General features: G+C 41.8%; 1 protein-coding gene across 1 annotated transcript; it reads right to left on the bottom strand.

The window, feature by feature from the left end:
- Positions 1-1,670: 1,670 nt before the first annotated feature.
- On the bottom strand, positions 1,671-17,008 carry NDUFAF1 (NADH:ubiquinone oxidoreductase complex assembly factor 1). Its single transcript, XM_032624824.1, has 5 exons — positions 16,896-17,008; positions 12,056-12,708; positions 8,226-8,411; positions 2,396-2,470; positions 1,671-1,901 (listed from the first exon to the last, which is right to left on the bottom strand). The coding sequence occupies exons 2-5, from the start codon at positions 12,629-12,631 to the stop codon at positions 1,752-1,754; spliced, it is 987 nt and encodes a 328-aa protein (XP_032480715.1). The 5' UTR covers positions 12,632-12,708; positions 16,896-17,008; the 3' UTR covers positions 1,671-1,751.
- Positions 17,009-25,643: the final 8,635 nt, after the last annotated feature.

Genomic DNA, 25,643 nt, shown 5'->3' with positions numbered 1-25,643 from the left:
TTAAAAAATTTAAATGTACATCCACCATATGACCCAGCAATTCTCCTAAGAAATGAAAACATATGTCCACACCAAAACTTGTGTCTGCAAATATTTACAGCAGTATTATTCACAGTAGCCAAAAAGTGGAGAAAAATCCAGCTGTCCATCAATGGGTGGATTTAAAAAATATGCACTAAAAAAATGAAATACTGATAAACACGCTACAACATGGATGAACCTCAAAAACATTATGCTAAGTGAAAAGAAGCAAGACACAAAAGATCATATATGATTCTATTTATATGAAATATCCAGAGAAGATAAACCTATAGCAAAAGTAGATTCATAATTGTGGGGCTGAGCGTGGGAATGAAGAGTAACTGCAAAGAGGCACTGAGGTTTCTTTCTAGGCTGATGGAAATTTCCTACAATTAGTTCATGTAAAGACAGACTGCAGAATTCTGGGCATTCCCTGGCAGTCCAGTGGTTAAGATTTGGCGCTTTCACTGCCGTGGTCCTGGGTTCAATCCCTGGTCGGGGAACTAAGAACCAGCAAGCCATGCGACACAGCCAAAAAAAAAAAAGACTGCACAATTCTGTAAATAAACTAAAAAATCATTGAATTGTATACTTAAAACAGATGAACTTTATGTTATATAAATTATACCTCAATAAAGCTGAAAAACAGATAATTACATGAAAACATACAAAATAGGTATTTAGGCCAAGATGGATGGGAAAGCTATCAGCCTTTGTGTATTCTCTTATTTTAAACTTGGCTCTCGTTGGGTACTCTGGCTGTATCATATAGTTTCCTACTTCTTCCTCTAAGATGACAAGAATTGATCAGTTTAAACTGTGTTAATCAGGGTCTTATTTTTGGTATATGCAATCTCTAATACTAAAAATGACTGGGAAAGCCTTGGGGACATTAGTCTATAAAGTAAGAACTGGTAAGGATCATGCATCTTTGGAGAACCAGCTATGCAGGTGTTATGGACTGCATGCTTGTGTCTGTTCCCTGCCCCCGCCCCCTGCCCAATCCATATACTGAAATCCTAATTCCAAATGTGACTTGGTACTTTGAGGTATACTTGGAGGCTTTTGGGAGGTAATTAGGTCAGGCAGGTGGCACCCTCATGATGGGGTTAGTGCTACTTATATGAAGAGAAAGAGACTAGAACTTGTTCTCTCCATGTGAGGATACAGTAAGAAGGCAGCTGTCTACAAGCCAAGAAGCACTCACCAGACACCAGGTATCCTGGACTTCCCAGCCTCCAGAACTGTAAGAAATACATATGTGTTTTGTTTAAGCCACCTAGTCTATAGTCATTTGTTATAGCAGCTTTGGCAGACTAAAACAGGTATCTTTTCCCAGTGACTACTACAGCACCTTAATATTCTTCCACAGTCTCCTATCCTGATAGGTTAGAAAACAGAAGAAACCTATAAGGAATAGAATGGTAGAGGGCCATAAACAGTCACCTCAGAGACTCCCTGCTTTGGAAACCACCTACTTATATAGGAACTGTTGCTAATAGGAATCATTCTAACCAAAAACAGTTATTTACATAGTACCTCTGCATCAGTACTTGATTCCTTAAGTTAAGGTACAGCTCAGATCCTGGTCCCTCTTAGCAGCAGCATTTAGCTATGTTTTAGGGAATACATACCCGCCATTGTTTGGATGCCATTAAAGAAGTACTTTATTTTTGTCATTGTGGATTCTACTACCCTTAGTTTAGTAACACAGAAATACTACATGATCTCTATTTAAAAAGTCTTGGATTAAGCTCTGGAGAATTTTCATAGGCAAATTCTTCTGTATGGGCTGGATCAGTAAATACTCCAATAAAATCTATTTCTAGGAAGAATGGACCATCCACTTTATCAGCCAGGGTGAATCCGATAGAAGAGATCTAAATTTAAAATAGAGAAATTGATCAAAATCTCATATGCTGATGTTGTTCCTAGAGTTTTAAAATTCCGTACTATCAGCCCTTAGCAAGTATACGATAGTTCTCATGTGCCGTAGCCAATTAGAGGAAGTACAGGACTGCTTTTCTTTCCACATTCTACTTCTTTCTTTAAAGGAGTGCCAGTTAAGACTAGTAAGTACAACATGGATGTCTAATGGAGGTTCCTTGAAGCTCTCCTGAACTCTAATACTCTTATTTTAAAGCTAAAATAAAATGTAGGCACGCTGAAAGGAGGACCATACTGAAATTCCTCCAGGATGGGGGTTTGGCTCACAGGATAGCTCTGAGTCAGCATCTGTCTAGGTATAACAGGAGTATACTTAAATAGGAATTTTCATTTGCCAGCCTTCAAAAATGGACTGAACTCATCCTCACAGGAGTTCTGTTTCACTAAAGATAATATAGTTCTGAGTGAAAATACAGGAAAATGTTACCTTGTCGAGCAGAAGCTTGTACTGGGCATCCCGGATTCTTCCTCGATTAGAGAAGAAAAATTTGGAGAAAGGAATCTGAAAGAAGAAACCATTGACTTCAGATCTGACATTCAAGCAACGGAGGCATCTGTTTAGAACTGCAATGATAAAATAATAACGGTTTAAATTGAATTTTAAAATTAATATGTGAAGTTATAACAAGTGGCTAGTCATTTGGATCACAGAAAAAAAAATTTTTTTAATGAAATAACCTAAGTACTAAAAGAAAACAGGTGAAAACCTTTCTAAGCCAGGAGTCCCAAAGGAAAAAATGACAGAGAACAATTATAACTTTCTGATGGCAAAAACTAGTATCCTAAACACAAAACTTTTACAAATAACTAAGAAAAAGATTAAACAACCCAGTAGAAAAATGGGGATGGGAGAAATAGGCACATCTGTATACTGCTGGTAGGAGTGCAAATTAGTCCAACTCTTTTAGAGAGCAGCAGCTAGCAACTGTGGTAGGCAGGATTCTAAGATGACCCCCAAGATTTCCACCTAGTGGAAATCACCTTCTTCCAGGGATTCAAACACAAATCTCAGTGCTGCTGTGAAGGGACTCTCCCGAAGTCTGGTCCCAAATCAGTTGACTTTAATATAGGGAAGATTATCCTCTGTAGGTCTGACTTAATCACTTGAGCCCATAAAAGTGCCTGGTAAAAGAGGTCAGAAGAATGACAGGGATTCAAAGGGGAAGGTCAAAGGGATTCTCCACTGCTGGCTTTGAAGATGGAGGGAGCTAAATGGTAAGGAATGTGGACAGCTTCTAGGAGCTGAGAGTGACTCCCAGCTGACAACCAGTAAAGAAACCAAGACATCATTACAATCACAGGAACTAAATCTGGCCAATAACCAGAGTGAGCTTGGCAATGGATTCTTCCCCAGAGCCTCTGAAAAGAAGTACAGCCCAGATGACACCTTGATTTCAGCCTTAGAAAGCCCTGAGCATTGAACCTGGCCACAGGGTGTCCCAAACCATGACTTACAGAACTGTGCGAAGTTTGTGGTAATTTTTTATGTAACAATAGGAAACTAACACAGCAATATCTAGCAAAATTTGAAATGCCGTAACTTGATCTGACAGTTTCACTTTTAGGAATTTATATTACAGATAAACTCTGACAAACACATAAAGATACAGCTTTTTCTAATTAAAAAAAAAAAAGGAAAAATAGGGGAATAGTTCAATAAATTATAGTGCAACCATACAACTGAATACTATACAGCTATTTTAAAAAATGAAGTAGATCTATATATGATGCTGTGGGAAGACCTCCACAATATATTAGTAGTAAAAAAGTAAGAGATAAACAAAATCTATAGTATAAATATCATTTATGTTATTAAATACAACTTTTTTCTTGGCCACACTGTGTGGCTTGCAGGATGTTAGTTCCCTGATCAGGGATTGAACCTGGGCGCTGGCAGTGAAAGCCCCAAGTCCTAAACACTGGACCACCAGTGAATTTCCCCTAAAAACAAATTTTTTAAATGCCTAAAAAAAACTAATAAAAAATTTACTATAGCAATTGGGAACAGCCCAAATATCTATCAATAAGGACTAGTTCAATCAGCTATGAGATATCCATATAACAGAAAATACCAAACAAAATAACAAAGAATGAAAAATAATTCCATGTAGTGATATGGAAGCTCTCCAGGATCTAAATTTTAAAAATATAAACTGGCACAGAAGACACATAAAGTATGCTATATTTTTTGAGTAAAAAAAGGGAGAAAATAAGTGTATGTGTATATATACTTGCTTATATTTGCTTAAAAAAACTAAATCTATGGAAGAAACTAATAAATGTGGTTACCTATAGAGGGTGAGGGCAAAAAGGGTGCAGAGAGAACTGAGTGGGAGTGAGACTTTTGTACATCTTTTTATATTATTTTGATTTTTGAGCCAAAAAATAAAAATGAGTTAAAAAAATAAAATGTACTGTTCAGATTATCACCAAAAACACTTGCTGACATAAAAGCAAACTCAATTCAAAGCTCATTTAATAAAGCACAAGATCATGTTCCTCACACAGCAAATCCAAGTGCAGTCAACATCCTCAGTTCACGGGCTCCCTTCGTTTCTGCTACACAAACCTGGAAGGGACCCTGCAGCCCCAGCCTCCAGTCAGTTCCTCATTTTTGCATCCTGGTTGGGCACTTCATCTACCTCATTATTCAAAATATATTTTGGAAACAGAATCAATACTACCTGCTCACCATTCAAGGAGCGTGTGTCACCCACCCCACTGGCCTTTTGTCTTTTTGTCATGTAATTTGCTAAGGCCACTGTCCACATCAAGGGAATTTTTTAGCCTGGAAAAAAAATGAAGCTAAGAAGAAGCATTAAACTGTACAGCTTGCATAAAAAGAAAAGGATCAACAGTTGTTTTCTCTCTACAAATGACAGAAAACTAGCATGCATAATTTTTCCATCATTTTCCTCTGTTTTCTTTCTCTAATCATAGTAAATATTTGAGCATCTCACTTCTATTTACTAAAGGAGAATTATTCATGAAGACATGGACAGCAATGAATAACATTTAATTTTTAAAAATCTCTTCCCTGGGACTTCCCTGGTGGCACAGTGGTTAAGAATCTGCCTACCAATGCAGGGGACATGGGTTCGAGCCCTGGTCCAGGAAGATCCCACATGGCACCTAGCAACTAAGCCCGTGCACCACAACTGCTGAGCCTGCGCTCTAGAGCCCGCGAGCCACAACTACTGAGGCCTGTGTGCCTAGAGCCTGTGCTCCGCAACAAAAGAAACCACTGCAATGAGAAGCCCGTGAACTGCAAAGAAGAGTAGCCCCCATGTGCTGCAACTAGAGAAAGCCCACGTGCAGCAATGAAGACCCAACACAGCCATAAATAAATAAATTTATTAAAAAGATAAAAATCAAAATCTCTTCCCCAACACTTCCTTTAATAATTTAAAGAGGGACTTCCCTGGTGGCGCAGTGGTTATGAATCTGCCTGCCAATGCAGGGGACGCAGGTTCAATCCTTGGTCCGGGAAGATCCCACATGCCATGGAGCAGCCAAGCCTGTGTGCCATAACTACTGAGCCAGCGCGCTAGAGCCCGCAAGCCACAACTACTGAGCCTGCACGCCACAACTACTGAAGCCCACATGCCTAGAGCCCACGCTCCACAACAAGAGAAGCTACCGCAATGAGAAGCCCATGCACCTCAACAAAGAGTAGCCCCCTCTCGCTGCAACTAGAAAAAGCCTGCGTGCAGCAACTAAGACCCAACGCAGCCAAAAATAAAATTTTAAAGTAATAATACTTTAAGGAAAGTATTAAGGATAGTTTAAGGAAAGATGTTCTATTTATTTAAAGATGTTCTATTATATAAACTATTTATATAATAGTTTAAGGAAAGATGTTCCAAACAACTATCATTTCCAGCCAAAGATTAGAACTACATGTATTTTCAGGAAAGAAAGTAATAAGTAATTGTCAATGATTATACTGGCAAATAATTTGGCAATGTGCATCAAAGGCCTTAAAAATGTACATATCATTTATTCTTGGAATTTTATTTCCAGAAATACATCTAAGAAAATATTTAAGGATATTTACCTCAGAGTTTGGTATAAGAGTGAAAAACTCTGAAAACAATCTAAATGTACAACAATAGAGGATGGATTAAGTAAATTGTGTCTATTTACATAATATCATGCAGATACCAAAAATGATATAGAAATATATTTCAACAGAAAGTTGTATATAAAATTCAGTTCAGTGAACAATGTATGTTATAAAACAGCACTGGCACAATACAATTCTTGTAAAAAAAAAAGTGTAAATAGAAAAGTCTGAAGGTGCATACTAAAATAAAAATAGTATTTTACCTCTGGGTAGTGGTACCACAAGATTTTTTTCCTTTTCTGCATTTTCTAAATTTTCTATAATGAGATACTTGTTTTGTTTAGTAATTTGTTATAAGTATTATTTATATACAAGTGTTACATACATAATAATTTTTTGGTTATACATCTGTATTAGTGTATAAATATGTATCTATTATATGCTAGGCATTGCACTGTTCTAGGTGCAGGGGAAACAGCTATGAAGGATACAGACAAAGTCCCTGCTCTCAGAACTTACAGAATTTATGTTCCAGAGGAGCCTGGTAGAGAGTAACAATAAACAAATAGACAAGTGAATGAAAAAGATAATTGAATGAATGAAATAGACAAGTGAATGAAAAAGATAATTTTACTTAGTGATAAGTTCTATGAAAAAATTAAACAGGATGTTGTTATTGGGTGAGAAGGTGCAACTCTAGCTAGAAGGATCAGGAAAGGCCTCTCAGGTGGCTTTGGAGCTGAGAGGTAAATAGTAGGAAAGAGGAAGCAGGTGAAGACGTGGGAGAAGAGCACGCCCACAGATACAGCATGAAATACAAAGGCTCTGAGACAGAAGTAGTTTGTTGGGTATGACACACACAAAAGGGGCCAGTATGGAGGAGGGAGGGGGGAGGACAGACTGAAGATGAAGACAGGGGTCTGCTACTGTAGGCCCCGTAGGCCATGTTAAAGAGTTTGGACTGTATTCTAATAAGGGGAGACCACGGGAGGGTTTTAAGCATGTGAGTGATATAATCTGAACTATGCTTTAGAAAGATCACTCTGGCTGCTGTGTGCAGAGTGGACTTTAGGAGGCAAGAAGACAAAGAAGGATATCAATAAAGAAGCTCTTGTAGTAGTCCAAAGGCCTGGACTAGGGTGAGAGTGGAAGAGATGGCTAGAAATGGTCAGATTCTAGGTGTATTCTGGAAGGATAGGTGAGCGAATTTGTTAAAAGACTAGATGTGGTGTGGGGGAGAAAGGGATCCAGGATGAACCCTTAGGTTTAAGTATGAGCAAAATGGGGACTTTCTTTTGAATTTATGGATTAAAAACCTTCAGAAGGCAGAAGAAAAGAATGGGCACCTGATTTTGCCCTCACTCCCTGAATTTCCACTATTTTCCTCCTGATTAACATTTTTTACCTTCTAAAAGTTTTTTCTCCCTACAAAATAAGATCGCCTTATATTACCAAGAAATAAACAAAACCAAAAATGTTGATAACTGTAAAGTATGAAGTATTTATTCCTCTTAAAGGAGCCTTTCTGCTCAGCTAGGGACACTAGCTTAGTACAGTTGCCTGGAAGAGATGATATGGCCAGAACTTAAGAAGAAATACCTACAGTACTGATAATTATGCACAGGGCAGAGATGGACCCATGACTCAGCATGGACCTGGCCACATCCTTATCAAAAATATTTACTGGTCAGTAAGCTAACATTTATATTAATAAAAGAAAAAGTCGGACTTCCCTGGTGGCATAGTGGTTAAGAATCCGCCTGCCAGTGCAGGGGACACAGGTTTGATCCCTGGTCTGGGAAGATTCCACATGCCGCAGAGCAACTAAGCCCACGCACCACAACTACTGAGCCTGTGCTCTAGGGCCCGCGTGCTGCAACTACTGAAGCCTACGTGCCTAGAGCCCATGCTCCGCAACAAGAGAAGGCACTGCAGTGAGAAGCCTGCGCACGGCAACAAAGAGTAGCCCCTGCTCACCACAACTAGAGAAAGCCCATGCGCAGTAACGAAGACCCAACGCAGCCAAAAAATAAAAAAAGTCAATTATGTAAATCTTGCCCTTAGGTCCTCTTCCTTCTTTCCTTTCCCACACTGTCCAAGAGGAATTAATAAGAAAAAAAAAAAAAACTACAATGTAACCATGATCTCATAAGACCTCATTTTCATACATAGTAAAGACTTATGCTGTTACCTTGACTTCCTGCCAGTAGGGCCCCCCACGGGTGAACATGAAGTAACTGTACATCTGATCCTTCCTCTGGATTATATCCGTGTCCTCCCTGATATTCACCATCCAAGGTCGACCATCTCCACGGACACGAAGATACAGAGTGTTGAACTGGGACCAATCATAAAACCTCTTCCTCTCAAAAGGGCCCTAAGGTATAGAAAGGAAAGTTAATTTCACCTCATTTTCCACTATTAGCAAAATGTGAGTCATCACCTTTTACAGCATCAAAAGGATCAACAAGCCATTTTTCTGCTTTTTTCTGCTTCCTACCGCGGTAAGGAGGCAGATAAATCTGGTGATTCTTATTTTGGTACAAAATACTGACCTAGTTAAATGTTTCTAAGGTAATGTTCAAGACCTGATTGGCCCAGGACAGTGTTTACATGGGGTAGACACTCACTTGTGTCACTGAACAGAAATGAATTACTGTATGTACTTTCTTTCCCAGGGCCTAGGAAGCAATGGCTTCTGACTGGACCATTTTATGACAACTGCCTTCCCATAAATCAGAAAACTATGAAAGACCTCAAGTTTTAAAACTGGTATTTTTTTGACAACACCTACCATCCATTGAAAATATACATAATCACTCTGCATGCATAATTTAATCCTCACAACAGCTCTGAGATAGGTACTATCATTGTACTCCATTTTATAGATGAAGAAACTGAGCACTCAACCAGTAAGTGGTAGGTCCAGCGCTATTTAACTCCGAAATCTGTGTTCTTAACAACTACCTAAATTGTCTCTGAAAGTAGAACATAGTGTTAATTTCCAAAGGTGTTTGTTTACAGCAATCTCAGAGCTAATCGGATTTCAAGAATAACAGTGCTCAGATACGAACTATTACTTACTAGTCATGTAATTTTAGACAAGCTACTAAATCTCCCCAAGCCTGTTTCATCATCTGTAAAACTGGGATGTTTATACCTTACAGGATTGATGTGGGGAATAAAAGGGATAATGTATATAAAGTAATTAGCACAAGGACTGGCAGGGTAACTGAATAAATGTTATCGACTACTTTCATTATTCCACAGTACATCATAGAATTATTTTCTACTGTGGGCTGACCAAATCCATTCTGTGGATTTTCAGGGCCTGAAAAAAAAAATCTTGTACACATAGTTTATTACCTCTGAAAGAACATGAACCTTTCTTTTTCATCATTATCTGGAGAGAGGGAGCCTAATACTATTCCTATCATTTGCCTTTCTCCTTAAAACACCATAACCAAGGGACTTCCCTGGTGGTCCAGTGGCTAAGACTCCGCAATCCCAGTGCAGGGGGCCCAGGTTCGATCCCTGGTCAGGGAACTAGATCCCGCATGCAGCAACTAAGAGTTCGCATACTGCAACTAAAGATCCCACATGCCGCAACAAAGATCCCGCTTGCTGCAACTAAGACCTGGCACAGCATGCATGCATGCATGAATGAATGAATAAATATTAAAAAAAAAAAAAAAGGGCACCACAACCAAGCAAACACCCATGGGCTGTGGCCACAGCCGGGCATGGGAACCTGTCCAGAGCAGCCCTGAAACACCTGATCAGCATTGCAAAAAGCAACAGGCTGGTGGCGAGACAAAGGAGCTGACCTAAGTAGCCTTGGAAAATGGTGTTCTGACTGGAAACCAAAAGGCTAAAGACAAAAGAAACTATAGATAAACATTGTACTGTAGTTGGTAAAGTTGTTTCTCACAGGGTTATGGGTTAGAAATTCTGCAACTGCTTTATTTATTTAATTTCCGGCTGCGTTGGGTCTTCGCCGCTGTGTGCAGGCTTTCTCTAGTTGCGGCGAGCAGGGGCTACTCTTCGTTGCGGTGCACGGGCTTCTCACTGCAGTGGCTTCTCCTGTTGCGGAGCACAGGCTCTAGGCGTGCAGGCTTCAGTAGTTGCGGCACGCAGGCTCAGTAGTTGTGGCTCACGGGCTCTACAGCGCAGGCTCAGTAGTTGTGGCGCACAGGCTTAGTTGCTCTGTGGCATGTAGCATCTTCCCGAACCAGGGCTCGAACCCGTGTCCCCTGCATTTGCAGGCAGATTCTTAACCGCTGTGCCATGAGGGAAGCCCTGAAACTGCTTTACATGTACTCTTGGGTCGAATTAATAAATGTATAGTAAGTGGCGGGAGACAGGCTTCACACCGTTACAGAAGTTATCAATAAACAAGAGGGAGGAAGCTAGAATAAATCATGTGGTACCGGATTAGAGTCAAAGCATCAGTATGAACTCATACTTAGCTTAATATAGATACAGAAATAGTTACAGATGTGTGTTTCCATGAGTTGGTATGCATACATATATTTCCTAGCTGTGTCCACTGAGAGGTCCTAGAAATAGTGTCAATCCAGAAGCAACAAGCATACTCAGCATCCAGATCTTGGTTTCCAACTCCATCTTCCAAAAAAAAAAAGAACTAGGGCTCCTTTGAGAAATGGCTAATTCTAGGGTTGGAACAGAGGAAATACAAGATGAGCTTACAGCACCTCGTAGTGCCAAAAAGTGCTCAAAAACACAAAAGGATGGGGGCATGTCAAAGGGACACGGCCAACCTGAAAGAGCTCCCAGTGGCCAAAGCTGGAACAATCTGAGCAACAAAATAAATAACATAGTATTGGATTATAACCCAAAGTGTGAGTCCATACTAAATGACTGAATAAATAAATAAATGTGGGAGAAGAAACAAATCTTCCTTTCTGAAAAATCCCAAATAATTTATGTAAATACTGCCCCTTCCAGGAGCTAGAACTTAATCCCACACCCTACCCCATGCCTTGAATGCAGGGTACACTTAGTGACTTGTTTCCAAACAACAGAATATGGAGGGAAAAAAAAAAAGTAACTTAACAATGGAGTAATCTGACAAATACTATCTTGAACAGGTGATCAAGGTTAACACATCAGTGATAAGTCATGCTACTAGCATGTACCCTAATACGATGAGAAGGGTACTTCAACTCTGTGCTGTTCTTCCTAAAAACCCAGAAAACCCAAGTCTAACGAGGAGGAAAAAAAATCAGAAAATCCCAAATTGAGGATCATTCTGCAAAATACCTGACCAGTATTTCTCAAATCCTCATGAAAAATAAGGAAAGACTAAGAAATAAGGAAAGACTAAGTAACGCACTAAGGAGACATGACAACTGGATGTAATGTAATGTATACTGGCTGGGATACTGAAACAGAATAAAAGATATTATGGAAAAACTGGTGAAATCCAAATAGAGTCTGGAATTAGTTAACAGTAACGCAGCAATGTTGGCTTCTCAGTTGTGGCAAATGTACCAAGTGATGTAAGATGGTAACAACTGGAGAAGCTGGGTGAGAGACACACAGGAACTCTCAGTACCATCTTTGCAATTTTTCTGTAATACCAAAAATATTCTAAAATTTAAAAGTTTACGTTAAAAAAAAAAAACGAAAACCCCGGCTGACCCTACTTCCACTCTAAGGAACCCCCAGCCATTAGAGGGTCTACGGCCTATGTTAGAGGAGATGTAAATCTCCCCAGATCATCGTTTAAATATCTAACCTCTCAGGGCTCCTCAAACATAAGCATGCCCCACCCTGGCCCCAAGTGATGCCCAGAAACATGTAACCTCTCTTCAGGAACCACTTCCCCCTTGTGCTTATGAAACTTTACACTTGTGCCCAGCAGTTATTTAACCCCATACACAAGATGAGATGCCAGCTGTTTTCATTTACAGAAAAAAAAGCTGTCTGCTATAGTTCATGTTACAATGAAGTTCACCTCAGTTCACTAGAAAACTGCAGCTCCTGGGTCTCACGTACCGTTGGAATCTTGGATATCATTGCACAGTATCCACTTCGGCCACTCTCCCCGTCCTGGGGTGCCTCAGAGCTCAGAGTTCCATACAGCAGTGCACTTTGGTTATTCCTGCCCATTTTCAGGAACACTTCACTTCTGCCACCAATCGTCTTATCAGAAGTCACTATCCACTTATCCAAATCTTCTTTGCCGCGGAACTGCCAGACAACCTTGGCTTGTTCCATCAAGACCTCATGCAGAGGGCGGCCTTCAGGCCCTATCCAATGATTCACAATATCATCCTTCAAACGCCTAAAATGGTCCTTTATTTCTTCTTTAATTGCTTTATCAAAACTAACTTCAGGCTTGTCCTCAGGAGAAGTTATATCCAAAGCAACTTCTCTCTGGTGATGTCCTTCCAAATTCCCTTCAGTCTTCCTCTGAGAAGGGGCTTTGCCAGGAGCAGCCACTGGTTTCTCAAGACTGCTGGAACAATAATCTGCAAAGCGAGTACTCAAAAATGGACAAGAGGCAACACCTGGCTTCGGGCATTTTCTGAGAATATAAGTGCCATTCAGCAATTTATGAACCAAAGCCATGATTAAAAGAAAATCAAAATGTAAATTTTTCCCTGGCCTACCAGGGAAAGAAGCTTCAGCAAATAGCCCAATTCCACCTATAATAAAAGAGACAGTGAAGAGTTACCAGTATAGCCAATGAATGCATCATAATTTCAAATTCAACATGGATCATGTACTATGAAATTCATGAACTTATTTTCTAATTCTATGAACATTTACCCAGGGCCTACTATGAGCAGAAGAATGTTTACACTGTACATAATACATCCCACTGCCTTGTGAAAAAATGCCAAGATGAACAGAAACACAGGCCCCTTCATGGAGTTAATGATCAACCCCCAAATAATTCAAGTATGTGCTTCAAAAGGTTGTCAATTTTAAAGCAAATTTTTATGCCGGATTTTTAAAGAAGTAATTGGTTCCTAAAATAAAATATTCAACTGTCAGTAATTCACTCCAGGATCTAGGCTAACCAACATTTTAGCACTTCATCTATAAAAAGAAGAGACTACAGTTCACATTGTATGTGGAGTCAGAGGCCTGGACTTCACACCTAGAACTGTTTACCCTCAGGTAAAACAGTTGATCTTTTGAGGCCTCCATTTCCTCGGGGGAATGGATGTGCTAACACCTCCCCTACCTACCTCAAGGGATTCTTCTATAGATCAGATGGAATAATGGCTATAAAAGGTTTCTCTGATCCAGTAAGTCTGACAAGATCCCCAAGATTCTTCATGTCTAAGAAGCTCCTAGTCTAAGGCCCACACTTTGAGTAACAAGGCTCTATCAGCCACTATCTGATCTCCTCAAAGACAGAACCTAAACAATAGTAGCAATAATACCATTACATTTAAATGCCATTCTTAGTATTTTTAAGTCACCCTGACAAATATTTAATCCACATAAGCCTCCTGTAAGACAAGTTAGGTAGTTATCTCCTTTCACAAGAAACTAGACACCAACACCAACAGGTGAAGTAACTTGCCTAAGATTACAATGCTAATCAGTATGGAAGCTAGCACTAGAACGCTGGCCTTAAATCCTTCCATTAGTTACTGCTGCCTCTCCCTACGTTAACCATTAGTAATATAACTTCCATAGCTCTACTGAAATAACAACTTTGCTCTTGCAGCAACATTCAATGACTGCTGGCAGGAAGTGCTGCAAGAACCAGGAAGGCTAAAGAGTCCCCTCTCCTACTTATTCCAGCTACCCCGAAAATGAAATAAAATACGGAATGCTGACTTCATCTTTCTCCTTTGTCTTTCTCTCACTAGAGACCAGGAGAGAGAAAAATCAAAAACAAAAAATCACCCACTAGTCAGAACACAGTACTGAGTGAGAAACTAGATGGAATGCTGAAAACTTAAAAAAAAAAAAAAAAGCTTCAAAAATGCCCAAATCCAACAATTCAGCTCAGTCGCCTGAGAGTCTACATCAAAATGGCACCCAGACCACTCTATCTACAACACAGGACTGGTCATCTTTCCAGACTGCCCCTCCTCCCTCACTCCCCACATCAGGTGGCTCACCACCTTCTCTCGCCTAAATCACTGCACTCCAGGCTTGCACCCAGACCTCCACCTTATCCCACCACTCAGCATCTAGAGGGCCTAATACACAAAATTGATTGTTTTCTGTGATTAAAACTTTTCAGAGGGGGTTTCCCTGGTGGCGCAGTGGTTGGGAGTCCACCTGCCGATGCAGGGGACACGGGTTCGTGCCCCGGTCTGGGAAGATCCCACATGCCGCGGAGTGGCTGGGCCCGTGAGCCATGGCTGCTGAGCCTGCGCTTCCGGAGCCTGTGCCCCGCAACGGGAGAGGCCGCAACAGTGAGAGGCCCGCGTACCGCAAAAAAATAAAAAAACTCTTCAGAGGCTCTCATGATCTTCAGAATAAAACTCGACTTTCTCCACGGGGTCTGTAAGACCCCTCCAGATCTGGCCTCTGCTCATTTCTCCAATCTCCCCTCTAATCACATCCTACTCTGCTCTAACCACAGAGAACACCTGTGGTCTAACAAGTGCCACCTATGCCACCTAGTACCCCCTTTCTGGGTTTCATGCCTTGGCAGATTGCTGCTCCTAGGCCAGAAATGCCCTCTACCGATTTCTGCTGGCTGATTTATCCTTTGGGACTCAGCTTAGGCATCCATTACCTCCTCCAAGAACCCTTAATTACTCAACTCCACCAAGACCTTTTGATGTGTTGCATCCTGGGCTTACACTTTCCCTGCTACAGTTTGACAGTTCCCTTGTCAGTCTCCCCTGCCAGACTGGAAGTGTCTCGAGGGGGGAGACTATCTTCATTGTGGTACTTCCAGCAACCAGGATGGTGCCAGACATGCAGGAGGCTTCTAATATTTGTTGAACAAATAATATCTCCACATTTCTTCACCACTACCACCACTGTCTTGGTTCAGGGTTTTATTGTTTCTTACCAGAACTACTGTAATTCCCCCATCAAAGGGCTTCTCAAATGTTAAAGCGCCTATGAATCATCTGGGAATTTTGTTAAAGTGCAGATTCTGATTTAGTAGGTGAAGGATGGGGCCTGAGATTCTTTATTTTCTAACGAGCCACCAGGTGTTGCCCTTAAAGTTGGCACTGAGAACACCCTTTAGGATTTAGTAAGGTCCTAACTCAGATCTCCTCCTCCTCTCCCAATCCAACCTTTGCCTGGCAACAAAGGGGATTTTTCTAAATATGATGGGACTCCCCTTATTCAGCAATTCCCTCCAGAAATTCAAACTCCTAAAATGGTACACAAGGCCCTCCAAAATGTGCCCAACTCCCTGGCCTAACTTTTCCTCACTTCCATGGGCAATAAATACCCTCAGCTCTATTAATTATACTAACTATAATCATGTCTGAACACACACACACACAAAAACATTGCTCAAAAACCACAAAAGTGAGGCTTCCCTGGTGGCGCAGGGGTTGAGAGTCCGCCTGCCGATGCAGGGGACACGGGTTCGTGAGGCCTGTGTACCGCAAAAAAAAAAACAACAAAAAAACCCAAAAGTGACCAAACATTCTACTATCCTGGCTAATATGAGTGACTGCCATACACTGACCAGTCATAGCATTAGCCTCACTCTAGATAGATAAGATTCTCTCCTAATTATAGAATTGCCTCCACCTCCTCAATACTTTCCCCTGAATCACCTAACACAAACCTAAGTCCAACAATAAATCCCTTCTAACACCCTCTTACTGAGATGCCCCATGGTTTCCCATGGCATGTGTTCTTTCTCACTACAAGAGTAATAAGCCTAACTTCAACTACAAGCATGTTCCTGGTGGCCTCTGATTGGAGGGCACTGACATTGCTCTTCCTCCATATTCTTATGAGAACCTATGCATACATCTCACAGCCCTTACAAACTATTAGAATCTTGCTTTTTTTTCTGTCTACCTAACTAGCCTGACTTTAATCCTGGACTATGGCTTAAACATAACTGATACACAATGTTTGCTAAAATAAATGAAAACCGTGCAAACAGTATGTTTTCACATGGACTAAAAAATAGAAGGGAACCAGGAAAAATAACAACAGTTGATCTCACGTCCTGGAATCATAGGTAATATCTAAATTTCCCTCACTGACTTCTTTATATAATTTTACCTCTACATATGCAGGAATTTGGAAAATAAATGATAAGCCTATAAAATGGAATTTGTACAATCATAAACACGATTTTCGTTAACACCATGCTTAGGCTACACTACTGAGTGGCAAATAAGGAGGAATCAAAATGCATATACACTAACATTACAACTATAAAAACGTACGCACAAAAAGATTTAGGGGTAAAAAAGAAGAAAAAGGCTTAAAGTCGTGTGTAGGATGATGGGATTATAAGTAATATTATTCACCCTATTTTCCAACCCCTCAGTAGTGCTATCACTTCTCTAATAATATAACTTTAATTATAAGTGTTTTGTTTCATACTTTTACCAATAAACATAAAGTCAAAATCATTAACTGGATAATCCCGGGCGGAAGTTGGTGAGTTTTCATAGCAACGTAACCCACGCAGCTGAGAGCAGTATTAGTGAAGACTGTACATCCAGAGTTTACTATGTGCCAGAAACTGTCCTGGGTGTATTTTCGTTAACTCCTCACAACAACCGTGAGAAAGGTACTATTATTATTCCACTTACTAAGCAAATTAAATTACTCCCGGTCATACAACTAGTAAGCGGCAAAACCAACCCTAGAGCCCCGGTGTTTAGTCAGGGAGCGGTCGGGGCCGTGCCACAGCCCCCTCACCCCTCACCTGCTAGGGCCGTGGGGCCCTCACGAGCCCCGGTCGCTCCAACTCCCCGCTGGCGTTCACTAGCCTCCCCTGCCGACGCCTCAGAGTGACTTCCGCCCGAGCCCGGCTTTTCCTGACCGAGTTCTCCACTTCTCTGTAGGGCCGTCTGCTTTTCCAGGCCGGCGGGAAACTAGGCCTGATGACATGAGTTCCGGCCGGGTGCAGAGGCCGGGGAAGAGCAATGAGGCTACCGGACCCCGGCGAACTGAGGTTTTTGGTCGACTACCTTCCCAGAAGTCTCCCCCACCCCCACTCCCCCTATCTCTTCTGCCCTGTGTGAGAAAGTGGGGCGAATTTAGAGAAGCTGTTCGCCTCTCCTTCCTGCATCCCGCCTTCAGACTGCAAACTCCATCCCGTATCTTTCAAGTAGGACCCAGATATTGCTAACATCCTTCGCCCCCAAGGAGCCAGGGTCCACTCGTGCTCCATCCCACCATAGCCGCCCAAGAGCTGTACACGGCCTCAGAGGACTGGTTCTGTTGGAATTGCCCCTGCGGAATCTCTGGAGACCCAGCACAAACTTGGACAGCAAACCGTCCTACCCTCCCTTCCCCAATCCAGCCCCGTGGGGTCGCCCACTCCTCAGGGTTTCGACTGTATCTTGAGCACACCTCTGTTTGAGCACTTTCAACATTGTAACTTAATTATTGATTCACTTCTCACTTCCTCCACCACGCTGTGAGCTTCTTGGGTCCAGAAGGTGCTCTTCTTCCTGTCCCCAGCACCTAGCATAATGCTAGCAGGAATTAAGTGCTCAGCATGAATTTGAATGAATTGTAACCGCTGGCACTTAACACCGTTCTCCAGGGTTCCAAGACCTCGCCAAATACAATTGCCTTTTCCACGTTTCCTCCATCACCCTTTTCCACACCATCACCTCTTCCTTCTTTAAATTCTGCTTTGACTTCACTAGACTCTATACTTGCCTGGTTCTCCTACCTCCTTGAACCTTTATTAGCTGCCTACTTTACTGACTCTTCTTTCTCCTCCCACAACCTTAAATGCGGCTTGTCTCCAAAGCCCAGCAGCCTATGGCCTTCCTCTTTTCTAGTTTCAGATATGAGTTATCTGCAGACAATCAGATAATCTCTTCCCCTAAACACCAGCATATATTTCCAATTTCTTGATAGCAGCTTCAGTTGTGGGATATACCACTAGCATCTCAAATGTGATTTGTTTAAAACAGAACGTATCACATTTACCCATATTAACTCCTCTTCTCATCCTCCCTGTTTCTGTAAATGCCTAGATCCTTCTAAGCTGAAGATTCTTGGCTATCCTTGGCTTCTCTCCTTGAAACCTCCTCTCACTGACCTTGAATCCTGTTTGTTTGTTCTGTTTTGTTTTGTTGCCATCTTTGATATTTCACTCCTTTCCAAATCAAGTGAAACCCCAATAGTTACTGACCTATGCAATTTACATTCAATCTGCTTCTGGACACAACAGTTTGTCTATTTTCATTTAAAAATCACCCAGAGATAAACACAAAATTCCTTTGGCTTCCAGACGTGCCACTGCATCAATTCTAAACCCTCCATAATCTCCTAATCCATCTATACTACTCATACTTATCCTCAATTTCTCATCTGTATGGCCAGGACACTCAAGCTCTCTGCACAGACCCTGCCACAAGTCCCTGCTTCACTCACATGACTATCCAATCCTCTTAAGTATAGGGTTAATTAGCCCCTGGTAACTGATGAACCCCACCTGACGTCAACTCCCCCCCCCCCCCCCCCCCGTCAATGGTAGCCTCCTTCTCCCTGCAACTATCAAAGATTGTTGCTATGTTCTGTCTGCCGCCCTTGGTGGGGTGTCACTCCAGGACCTTTTGCTTCAGACCTCCTATCCAATAATCCCTTGATGTCTCTGTCACTGTTTCCAGGCTCTTTCTTCTCTTTGGAGCTGGGCTTGTGGGGTGCAGCCCAACATCATCCCAGGTGTTACCTGCCTAAACCACACTCATTCCTCCTCATAATGGAGTTAATGTTTTCTCTGCTCAGTATTCCTCTTTTCCACATCCCACGCGTTTGGTCTCAAGTGTCTACATGACTTCCCCATCCCCACGCCCTGACTTCAGCTGACTGGTCCAGTGGTAGAAACCTGCTCACTACTGGGCCAATCGGTTATTACCAGGGACTTTCTGAACTAAAACTGGAAAAAAAGAGCTTTTAACCCCTGGTGGTTCCGGTGGAGCTCCTGAGCAGCCTGGGGATATTGTGAAGAAAATTGGTTTATGGAAAGAGAAAATAAAATCAAGGTGCTAAGAGAGACAGAAATGAAAGGATAAAAGAAGATCCAGTCAGCATGTATATTGCTAGTTCTAGAGGCCCAGCTGCATGGTTGTTTAGTCTTTTCCTTGACTTCTAAGCACCAATACATTTTTTTACCTAAATTTATCTGAGTTGGGTTTCTATCACTTGCAACCAATAGGTCTTAATTGATACATAGAATCCACCTATTAAGAACACACCTTAAATTCCATGTTCTCCTTAAAAACTTGCCCTAATGCCTCCATCTCAAAATGATTGCTCTCCTTCTGACATCCTATAATATTTATTCTTTATGCTGTAACACTGGCAATTACTTGTGTTCAAGTGAAAACTAGATTACAAACATGACTAAACTTCTTTCTCATTGTTTTACGTATACAAGGCTTTTCAACAGAGAGTAAAACCCTTGAAGGTAGTGATTTTTGTCATATACGTTAAAATATATATGACAGTAACCTGCACAAATTTAGACAGAATGGGCACTGCCTCAAGAGGCCAAACAGAAGACAAATTTCATGAAAACATTTTAGAAGGGCTGTAGTGACACAGTCGAGCAAAGAATATTGTAATAGGGCAAGAAGCAAATATGATTCAGCAATTTCACCTCTTGATGGAGTCCTTTCAGAGTTTGAGGCAAAGGAAATAAATGATTTCAGAAAAAGAGATTACCTGGTGGGAGTTTGAGGTCATCTGTAACCCTACAGATCCAGGGTTAGTTCCCTGCTGTGCTAATCCAGGAACTCGATTTTATCTGTTTACTCAGAGGATTACTTTATGACAAGCAACTTCATAGGAGGAGAAATGACAAACCAGAATGTCCATTTATTAATTGACAACAGAAAATGGGTCTGATTTGAGACCCAAGACCACCTACCCAGGACAGTCCCTCCTGGTTGGGAAACCCACCCTCCAGGCCAGACACAGACCAGTGGGTGAGGAGGGTCACATAATTAGAAACAGCTGGCAATGCTCAAGCAAACTGTCCTTTAAACAACAGGTATTGTCTATTCTTCCTTTGGGGATATTTCTATCTGCTGTTCTGAGACCAGACATTTTATGACGCCACTTTAATCAGTATATAAACACAGACATGTTCTTTTTCTGTGGCTCTTGTCTTAGTTGACTCCAGGTAGGTAAACCCCAATCCACCCCCCATCAATATATGAGCAGCGACAATCCCTTCAGACCGAGGTGATTTTATCCTCCTTTACAATTACAATCACAATCCAGGTGGCTCTATCACTGTCCCTTCCTGACTTAGATTTGGGAAAGATCCACCGTGTCTGCCACAGCATTACATATCTCCTCAACCTGAATTGCTTTTGCTTAAACCTAGGAGAAAATTTATTTTTCACTTGCCAGGGTGCAAGATTTGGACAAACTTAATAGCTTCAGTTTCTGATTGACATTTCCTAACTGGTAGTTGTTTTCTGGAGTTGAGCCCTAAGAGGGAAACTACTCATTGTTTCCTGATATTTGTTCTTCCTTTGTTTCATTGTAATAGAATATTTAGCTGGGCCCATAAATAAAGTTTACATTTCCCATTTGCAGCTACCAATGAAAGTGGGAATGTTATGTGATAGTGGCTAAGAGCTTTCCTTAAAAAAGTTGACAGGTGGGGGCTTCCCTGGTGGCGCAGTGGTTGAGAGTCCGCCTGCCGATACAGGGGACGCGGGTTCGTGGCCCGGTCCGGGAAGATCCCACATGCCACAGAGCGGCTAGGCCCGTGAGCCATGGCCGCTGGGCCTGCACGTACAGAGCCTGTGCTCTGCTACGGGAGAGGCCACAACAGTGAGAGGCCCGCGTACCGCAAAAAAAAAAAAAAAAAAAAAAAGTTGACAGGTGTCCTCTCCATCCTTCCCCTTTGCTTTCATATTACTGCTTAGAACCTGTCATGACAGAACCCCATCCTGGACCAGGAGGATGAGGGCAAGCTCCTGCAGAAGTAGTAGAAAGCTAGAAGGAGCCTGGGACCTTGAGGACTTTGTGAATCAGAGCAGCCAAAACAGCCGTGGATCGCCTATATCTGGGCTCTAACATGAAAAGTAAGCTTTTTTTTTTCCTATTAATACTGCTAATTAGAGTTTATCATCCACAGGTGACTCTAATCCTAAATAATATCCCACTTTGTACCACTATCTGTAAGTGTACAGCTTGACTAATTTTGGGTCATGTTTCTTTTTTAGTAAAAATAACACATCCAGATAACTAATAAGGACCTACTGTGTAGCACAGGGAACTCTACTCATTACTCTGGAATGGCCTATATAGGAAAAGAATCTTAAAAAGAGTGGATATATGTATCTGTATAACAGATTCACTTTGCTGTACACCTGAAACTAACACAACATTGTAAATCAGTTATACCTCAATAAAGATTTAAAAAAAACCAACACACACACATACCCCCAGGGACTTCCCTGGCCATCCAGTGGTTAGGACTCCACGCTTCCATTGCAGGGGGCGCAGGTTCCATCCTTCGTCAGGAAACTAAGATCTCGCACAAGAGTGTGGCCAACAGCAAACAACGATGACAACACATCCAGGTAGACCCAACAGGAAAGACAGACAAATAGGCAGGGACTTCCTAAACTCACTGAACTTTCTATGATGATGGAAATGTCCCCTATCAACGCTGTCCAATATGGTAGACCTCAACTACATGTGGCTGTTAAACACTTGAAATGAGGAATTGAATTTTTAGTTTTATTTATTTTAATTAAGTTTAAATAGCCGCATGTGGCTAGTGGCTGCGATATGGGACAGTGTGGTCCTAAATAATGGTGCAAGAACCCTGAATTACTCCTGAATGGGTCAGCATGTGAAAGCCAGAGATTACTAAACATCATATGGGAAATATATAACTCAAGTATAAATTTTGTCACAGATTAAACCATCAGAAGAGTCAGGTAATACTGGCTTGGGTGGTTTCAACCAGTCGGGCATTATTCTGCATCTTCTCTCCCCCATCCCCTAAATGTGGGCTTCCTCAAGATTTAGTACTTAAGCTTTTCTTTTTTAAATAAATTTACTTATTTTTGGCTGTGTTGGGTCCTCATTGCTGCACGCGGGCTTTCTCTAGTTGCGGCGACCGGGGGCTACTCTTTGTTGAGGTGCGCAGGCTTCTCATTGTGGTGGCTTCTCTTGTTGCAGGGCACGGGCTCTAGGCGCACGGGTTTCAGTAGTTGTGGCACGCGGGCTTCAGTAGTTGTGGCACACGGGCTCTAGAGTGCAGGCTCAGTAGTTGTGGCGCACGGGCTTAGTTGCTCCGTGGCATGTGGGATCCCCCCGGACCAGGGCTCGAAACCATGTCCCCTGAATTGGCAGGCGAGTTCTCAACCACTGTGCCACCAGGGAAGCCCCAAAAGCTATCTATTATTGTTGAACTCTGGGACAGTGCTCAACAAGTCCACAGTCTAGTGCATGGCATGGTGTCAAATAAAAAATGGCAGCACAGAGTGAGAGGAATTATAGTAGAGGGAGTTACTAGGTACAGGGTGGCCCAAAGAAGGGTGTGATGGGCCAGGCACCGAGCCTAACACTTTTGAGGCAATTTCTCTTTTAATTCTCACAACATCCTATGAAGTAGGTACTAATATTATGCCTATTTCACAGGCGAGAAAACTGAATCTAACAGATGTTAAATAACTTGCTAGTCACAGGCTTGTCATAGCTGGTGAAGTGGTGGAACTGGGATTCAAACTATGTTTGTTGGTTCTCTCCAGGATACATGCCCATTATCCACTACTCTGTATCATATCTGCTCATCTGAGTCATGGAGTAGTTCCTAGAGGAAACTGAGCTGAGTACTAAAGGATAAAGCACTTAACAGACAGATGAGAAGGGAAAAGGCAATCCAGGTGAGGCAGCATGCATGTCCAAATGCACGGGGTTATGAAAGAGATCATGTATCTGAAAAAAGGAGTTCTGTTTGGCAGAATGCTGACAATTTCCAGGGACTAAATTCACACACAGAGTCAAGCCTAGGGCCAGACATTTACCATATCATGTCTCTTACATCTTACCACAATCTTACAAGACAAATGTTATTTCCCTCTGATACCTCTTAAGTGAATGAAGCTCAGAGAGGTTAGGTGACTTGAACAAGTTCACAGAAGCAGGGAAGTGGTAGAACTGGCCTCTGAATGTAGGTCCTATATCTCTATGCACTCCTTTGGATCATAGGGTATAGTGAGGGCAGAGGGAAAAGGAAGCAATAGAGCAGTTTCTCAATTATTTTTTTTACTGTGACCCACAGTAAGAAATGTAATTTATTATGACCCAATACATACATACATATTAATATGGTGGAATTTTCCAGGGCCCACAAACATCCAGTTCTTCTATCCCTCTGGGCATATTGGAGGATTATATTTCTCTGCCTCCTGGCTATTAGGCAGTCATATGACTACTTCTGGCTAGTGAATTATGAGCAGAAGTGACACTTACCAATTTCTGGCCAAAACATTTCATTTCAGGTTCAAGACCATCCAATGTTCTCTTCCCCACCACAGTGATTGTGAAAGCATGTACTGAGCTGGATGTACCACAGAATTGAAACACCCTGCATTGCTTTTTTTGTTTTGTTTTTTTGACTGCACTGCGCAGCATGTGGGATCTTAGTTCCCCAACCAGGGATCGAACCTGTGACCCCTGCAGTGGAAGCACGGAGTCCTAACCACTGGACCGCCAGGGGATTCCCCACCCTTAATTGCTAATCCAACAAGAAGAGGACAGCTGCCCTAGAGCATTTCTGAGATTCACAGTAGACTTTGCATGAGTGAAAAATAAGCTTTGCTGTGTTAAGCCACAGAGATTTGGGTGTTATTTGTTACTGCAGCAAAAGCTATCCTATCCTCACTTATGTAATATATAAACAAAACATAATACTTGAATAATCTAAGTAATATACTCTCATAGTTTCAATTCTATATATTACACTTTTTTAAATGTTACATGTGACCCACTAAATTGATTTCATGACTTGCAAACAGGTCACCACTCATAGTATGAAAAACATTTTTGAAGAGTGGTCTGGGCCAGACAGCATCACAAATCATATTTCACACCAAGCCCAAGAGTTTGAACTCTATCCTGTAGACAAAGGGGTGCTCATTGAAAGGAGAAATACAAATAAGATATGACTTTTAAAAATGTTCTCTAAGAACAAGTCATAATGGCTTTAAGAGATGGATGATGGTGTAGAGGCTGAGGAAAAGGTAAGGAGACTAATGTAACGTAAGTCAGGGTGGTAGCAGTGGGCGTGGATGAAGAAGATAGTGAGATGTACTAAGGAGGTAGAGTCAGAAGGTTTAGGAAGTGTTTGAGGGAGGTATGAGGAAAGATACCAGGAAGCCGTTTTGGATAACTGGGTGGACAGTGACCCCATCAATTAGTAGAGTGAGTAAAAGAGGAGGAACAGGTTTAAAGATAAGGATAAGGAGGGTAGTTTACACACGTTAATCCGAGGCACTTGTGGGTCATCTGGTAGGGGGTGTGCAGTAAGCCTGTTGACATATATGGAGACCTGGAGAGCAGAATCAGCTGATTATATAGTGTTGGGAATTATATTAGCAGAGTGGAGTTCAAGCCTAAGTGAATACCCATTCATTCATTTGTTCATTTGTTTAGTATATTGTTTGAGTGTTAATATGTGCCAGACATCATGCTGGGCAATGGGCCAGATACAACAGAGTTTGCAGATCGACAAGAGAAAAGGGCCTAAAATGGAAAACCAACACTCAAGGGACGAAGCCTGAGAAAGAGTGGTCAGAGAAGCAAGAGTAGAACCTAGACAAAGAGGCATCACATAAGCCAAGGGAGTCAAGAGAGGAGTCATCAATAGTGTCAAATGATACAGAGAAGTCAAACAAGGTAAGAACCTAGAAGGAACAATGGATTTGGTAGTATTTAATGATGTGGGCATGAAGCGCAATTTTTTTCCCAGGATCAGGGCTAAAGAATAGACAGAGGGGACTTCCCTGGTGGTCCAGTGGTTAAGACTCTGAGCTTCCAACAAAGGGGGCAGGGGTTTGATCCCTGGTCGGGGAACTAAGATCCTGCATGCCACACGGTGCAGCCTATATAAATAAATAAATAGTCATCCCTGTAAATTTATTTTTTAAAAAAAGAATAGATGGAAGATGAGAGCATTCGACTATGACCATGGACTATATTTTCAGAAGCATGGCTCCTATAGTGAGTCTCTGTTATTGATTGCTAAGCAGCATTTCCTCTCCTTCCAGTACTGGGTCCCCAAATATTGTTTGGAAAACCACCCCTCCTCCATTCTCAGCCACATGATTTGGGTGGGATTAACTCCAAATCCAGCTCCAAGGGTTGCCCTAACTGGCTCAATCCAATCAGCACAGCCCAACCCTTGTTCCCAGGGATTGGTTCAGAAATTGACAACTCATTCGGTCAGTGCCAAGGAGTA

Source organism: Phocoena sinus, chromosome 2 (genome assembly GCF_008692025.1).
Source record: "Phocoena sinus isolate mPhoSin1 chromosome 2, mPhoSin1.pri, whole genome shotgun sequence".
Classification (NCBI taxonomy): Eukaryota; Metazoa; Chordata; class Mammalia; order Artiodactyla; family Phocoenidae; genus Phocoena; species Phocoena sinus.
This window is presented reverse-complemented; position numbering and strand designations above follow the sequence as displayed.

What these genes read in the sequence shown, in the direction of transcription:
- NDUFAF1 (XM_032624824.1), bottom strand. Translation starts at nt 12,631, where the DNA reads ATGGCTTTGGTTCATAAATTGCTGAATGGCACTTATATTCTCAGAAAA. An exon ending in TGATATCCAAGATTCCAACG is followed by an intron (nt 8,412 to 12,055) that starts GTACGTGAGACC and finishes TCTATACCTTAG; the next exon opens with GGCCCTTTTGAGAGGAAGAG. An exon ending in CCTACTGGCAGGAAGTCAAG is followed by an intron (nt 2,471 to 8,225) that starts GTAACAGCATAA and finishes TTCTTCTTTCAG; the next exon opens with ATTCCTTTCTCCAAATTTTT.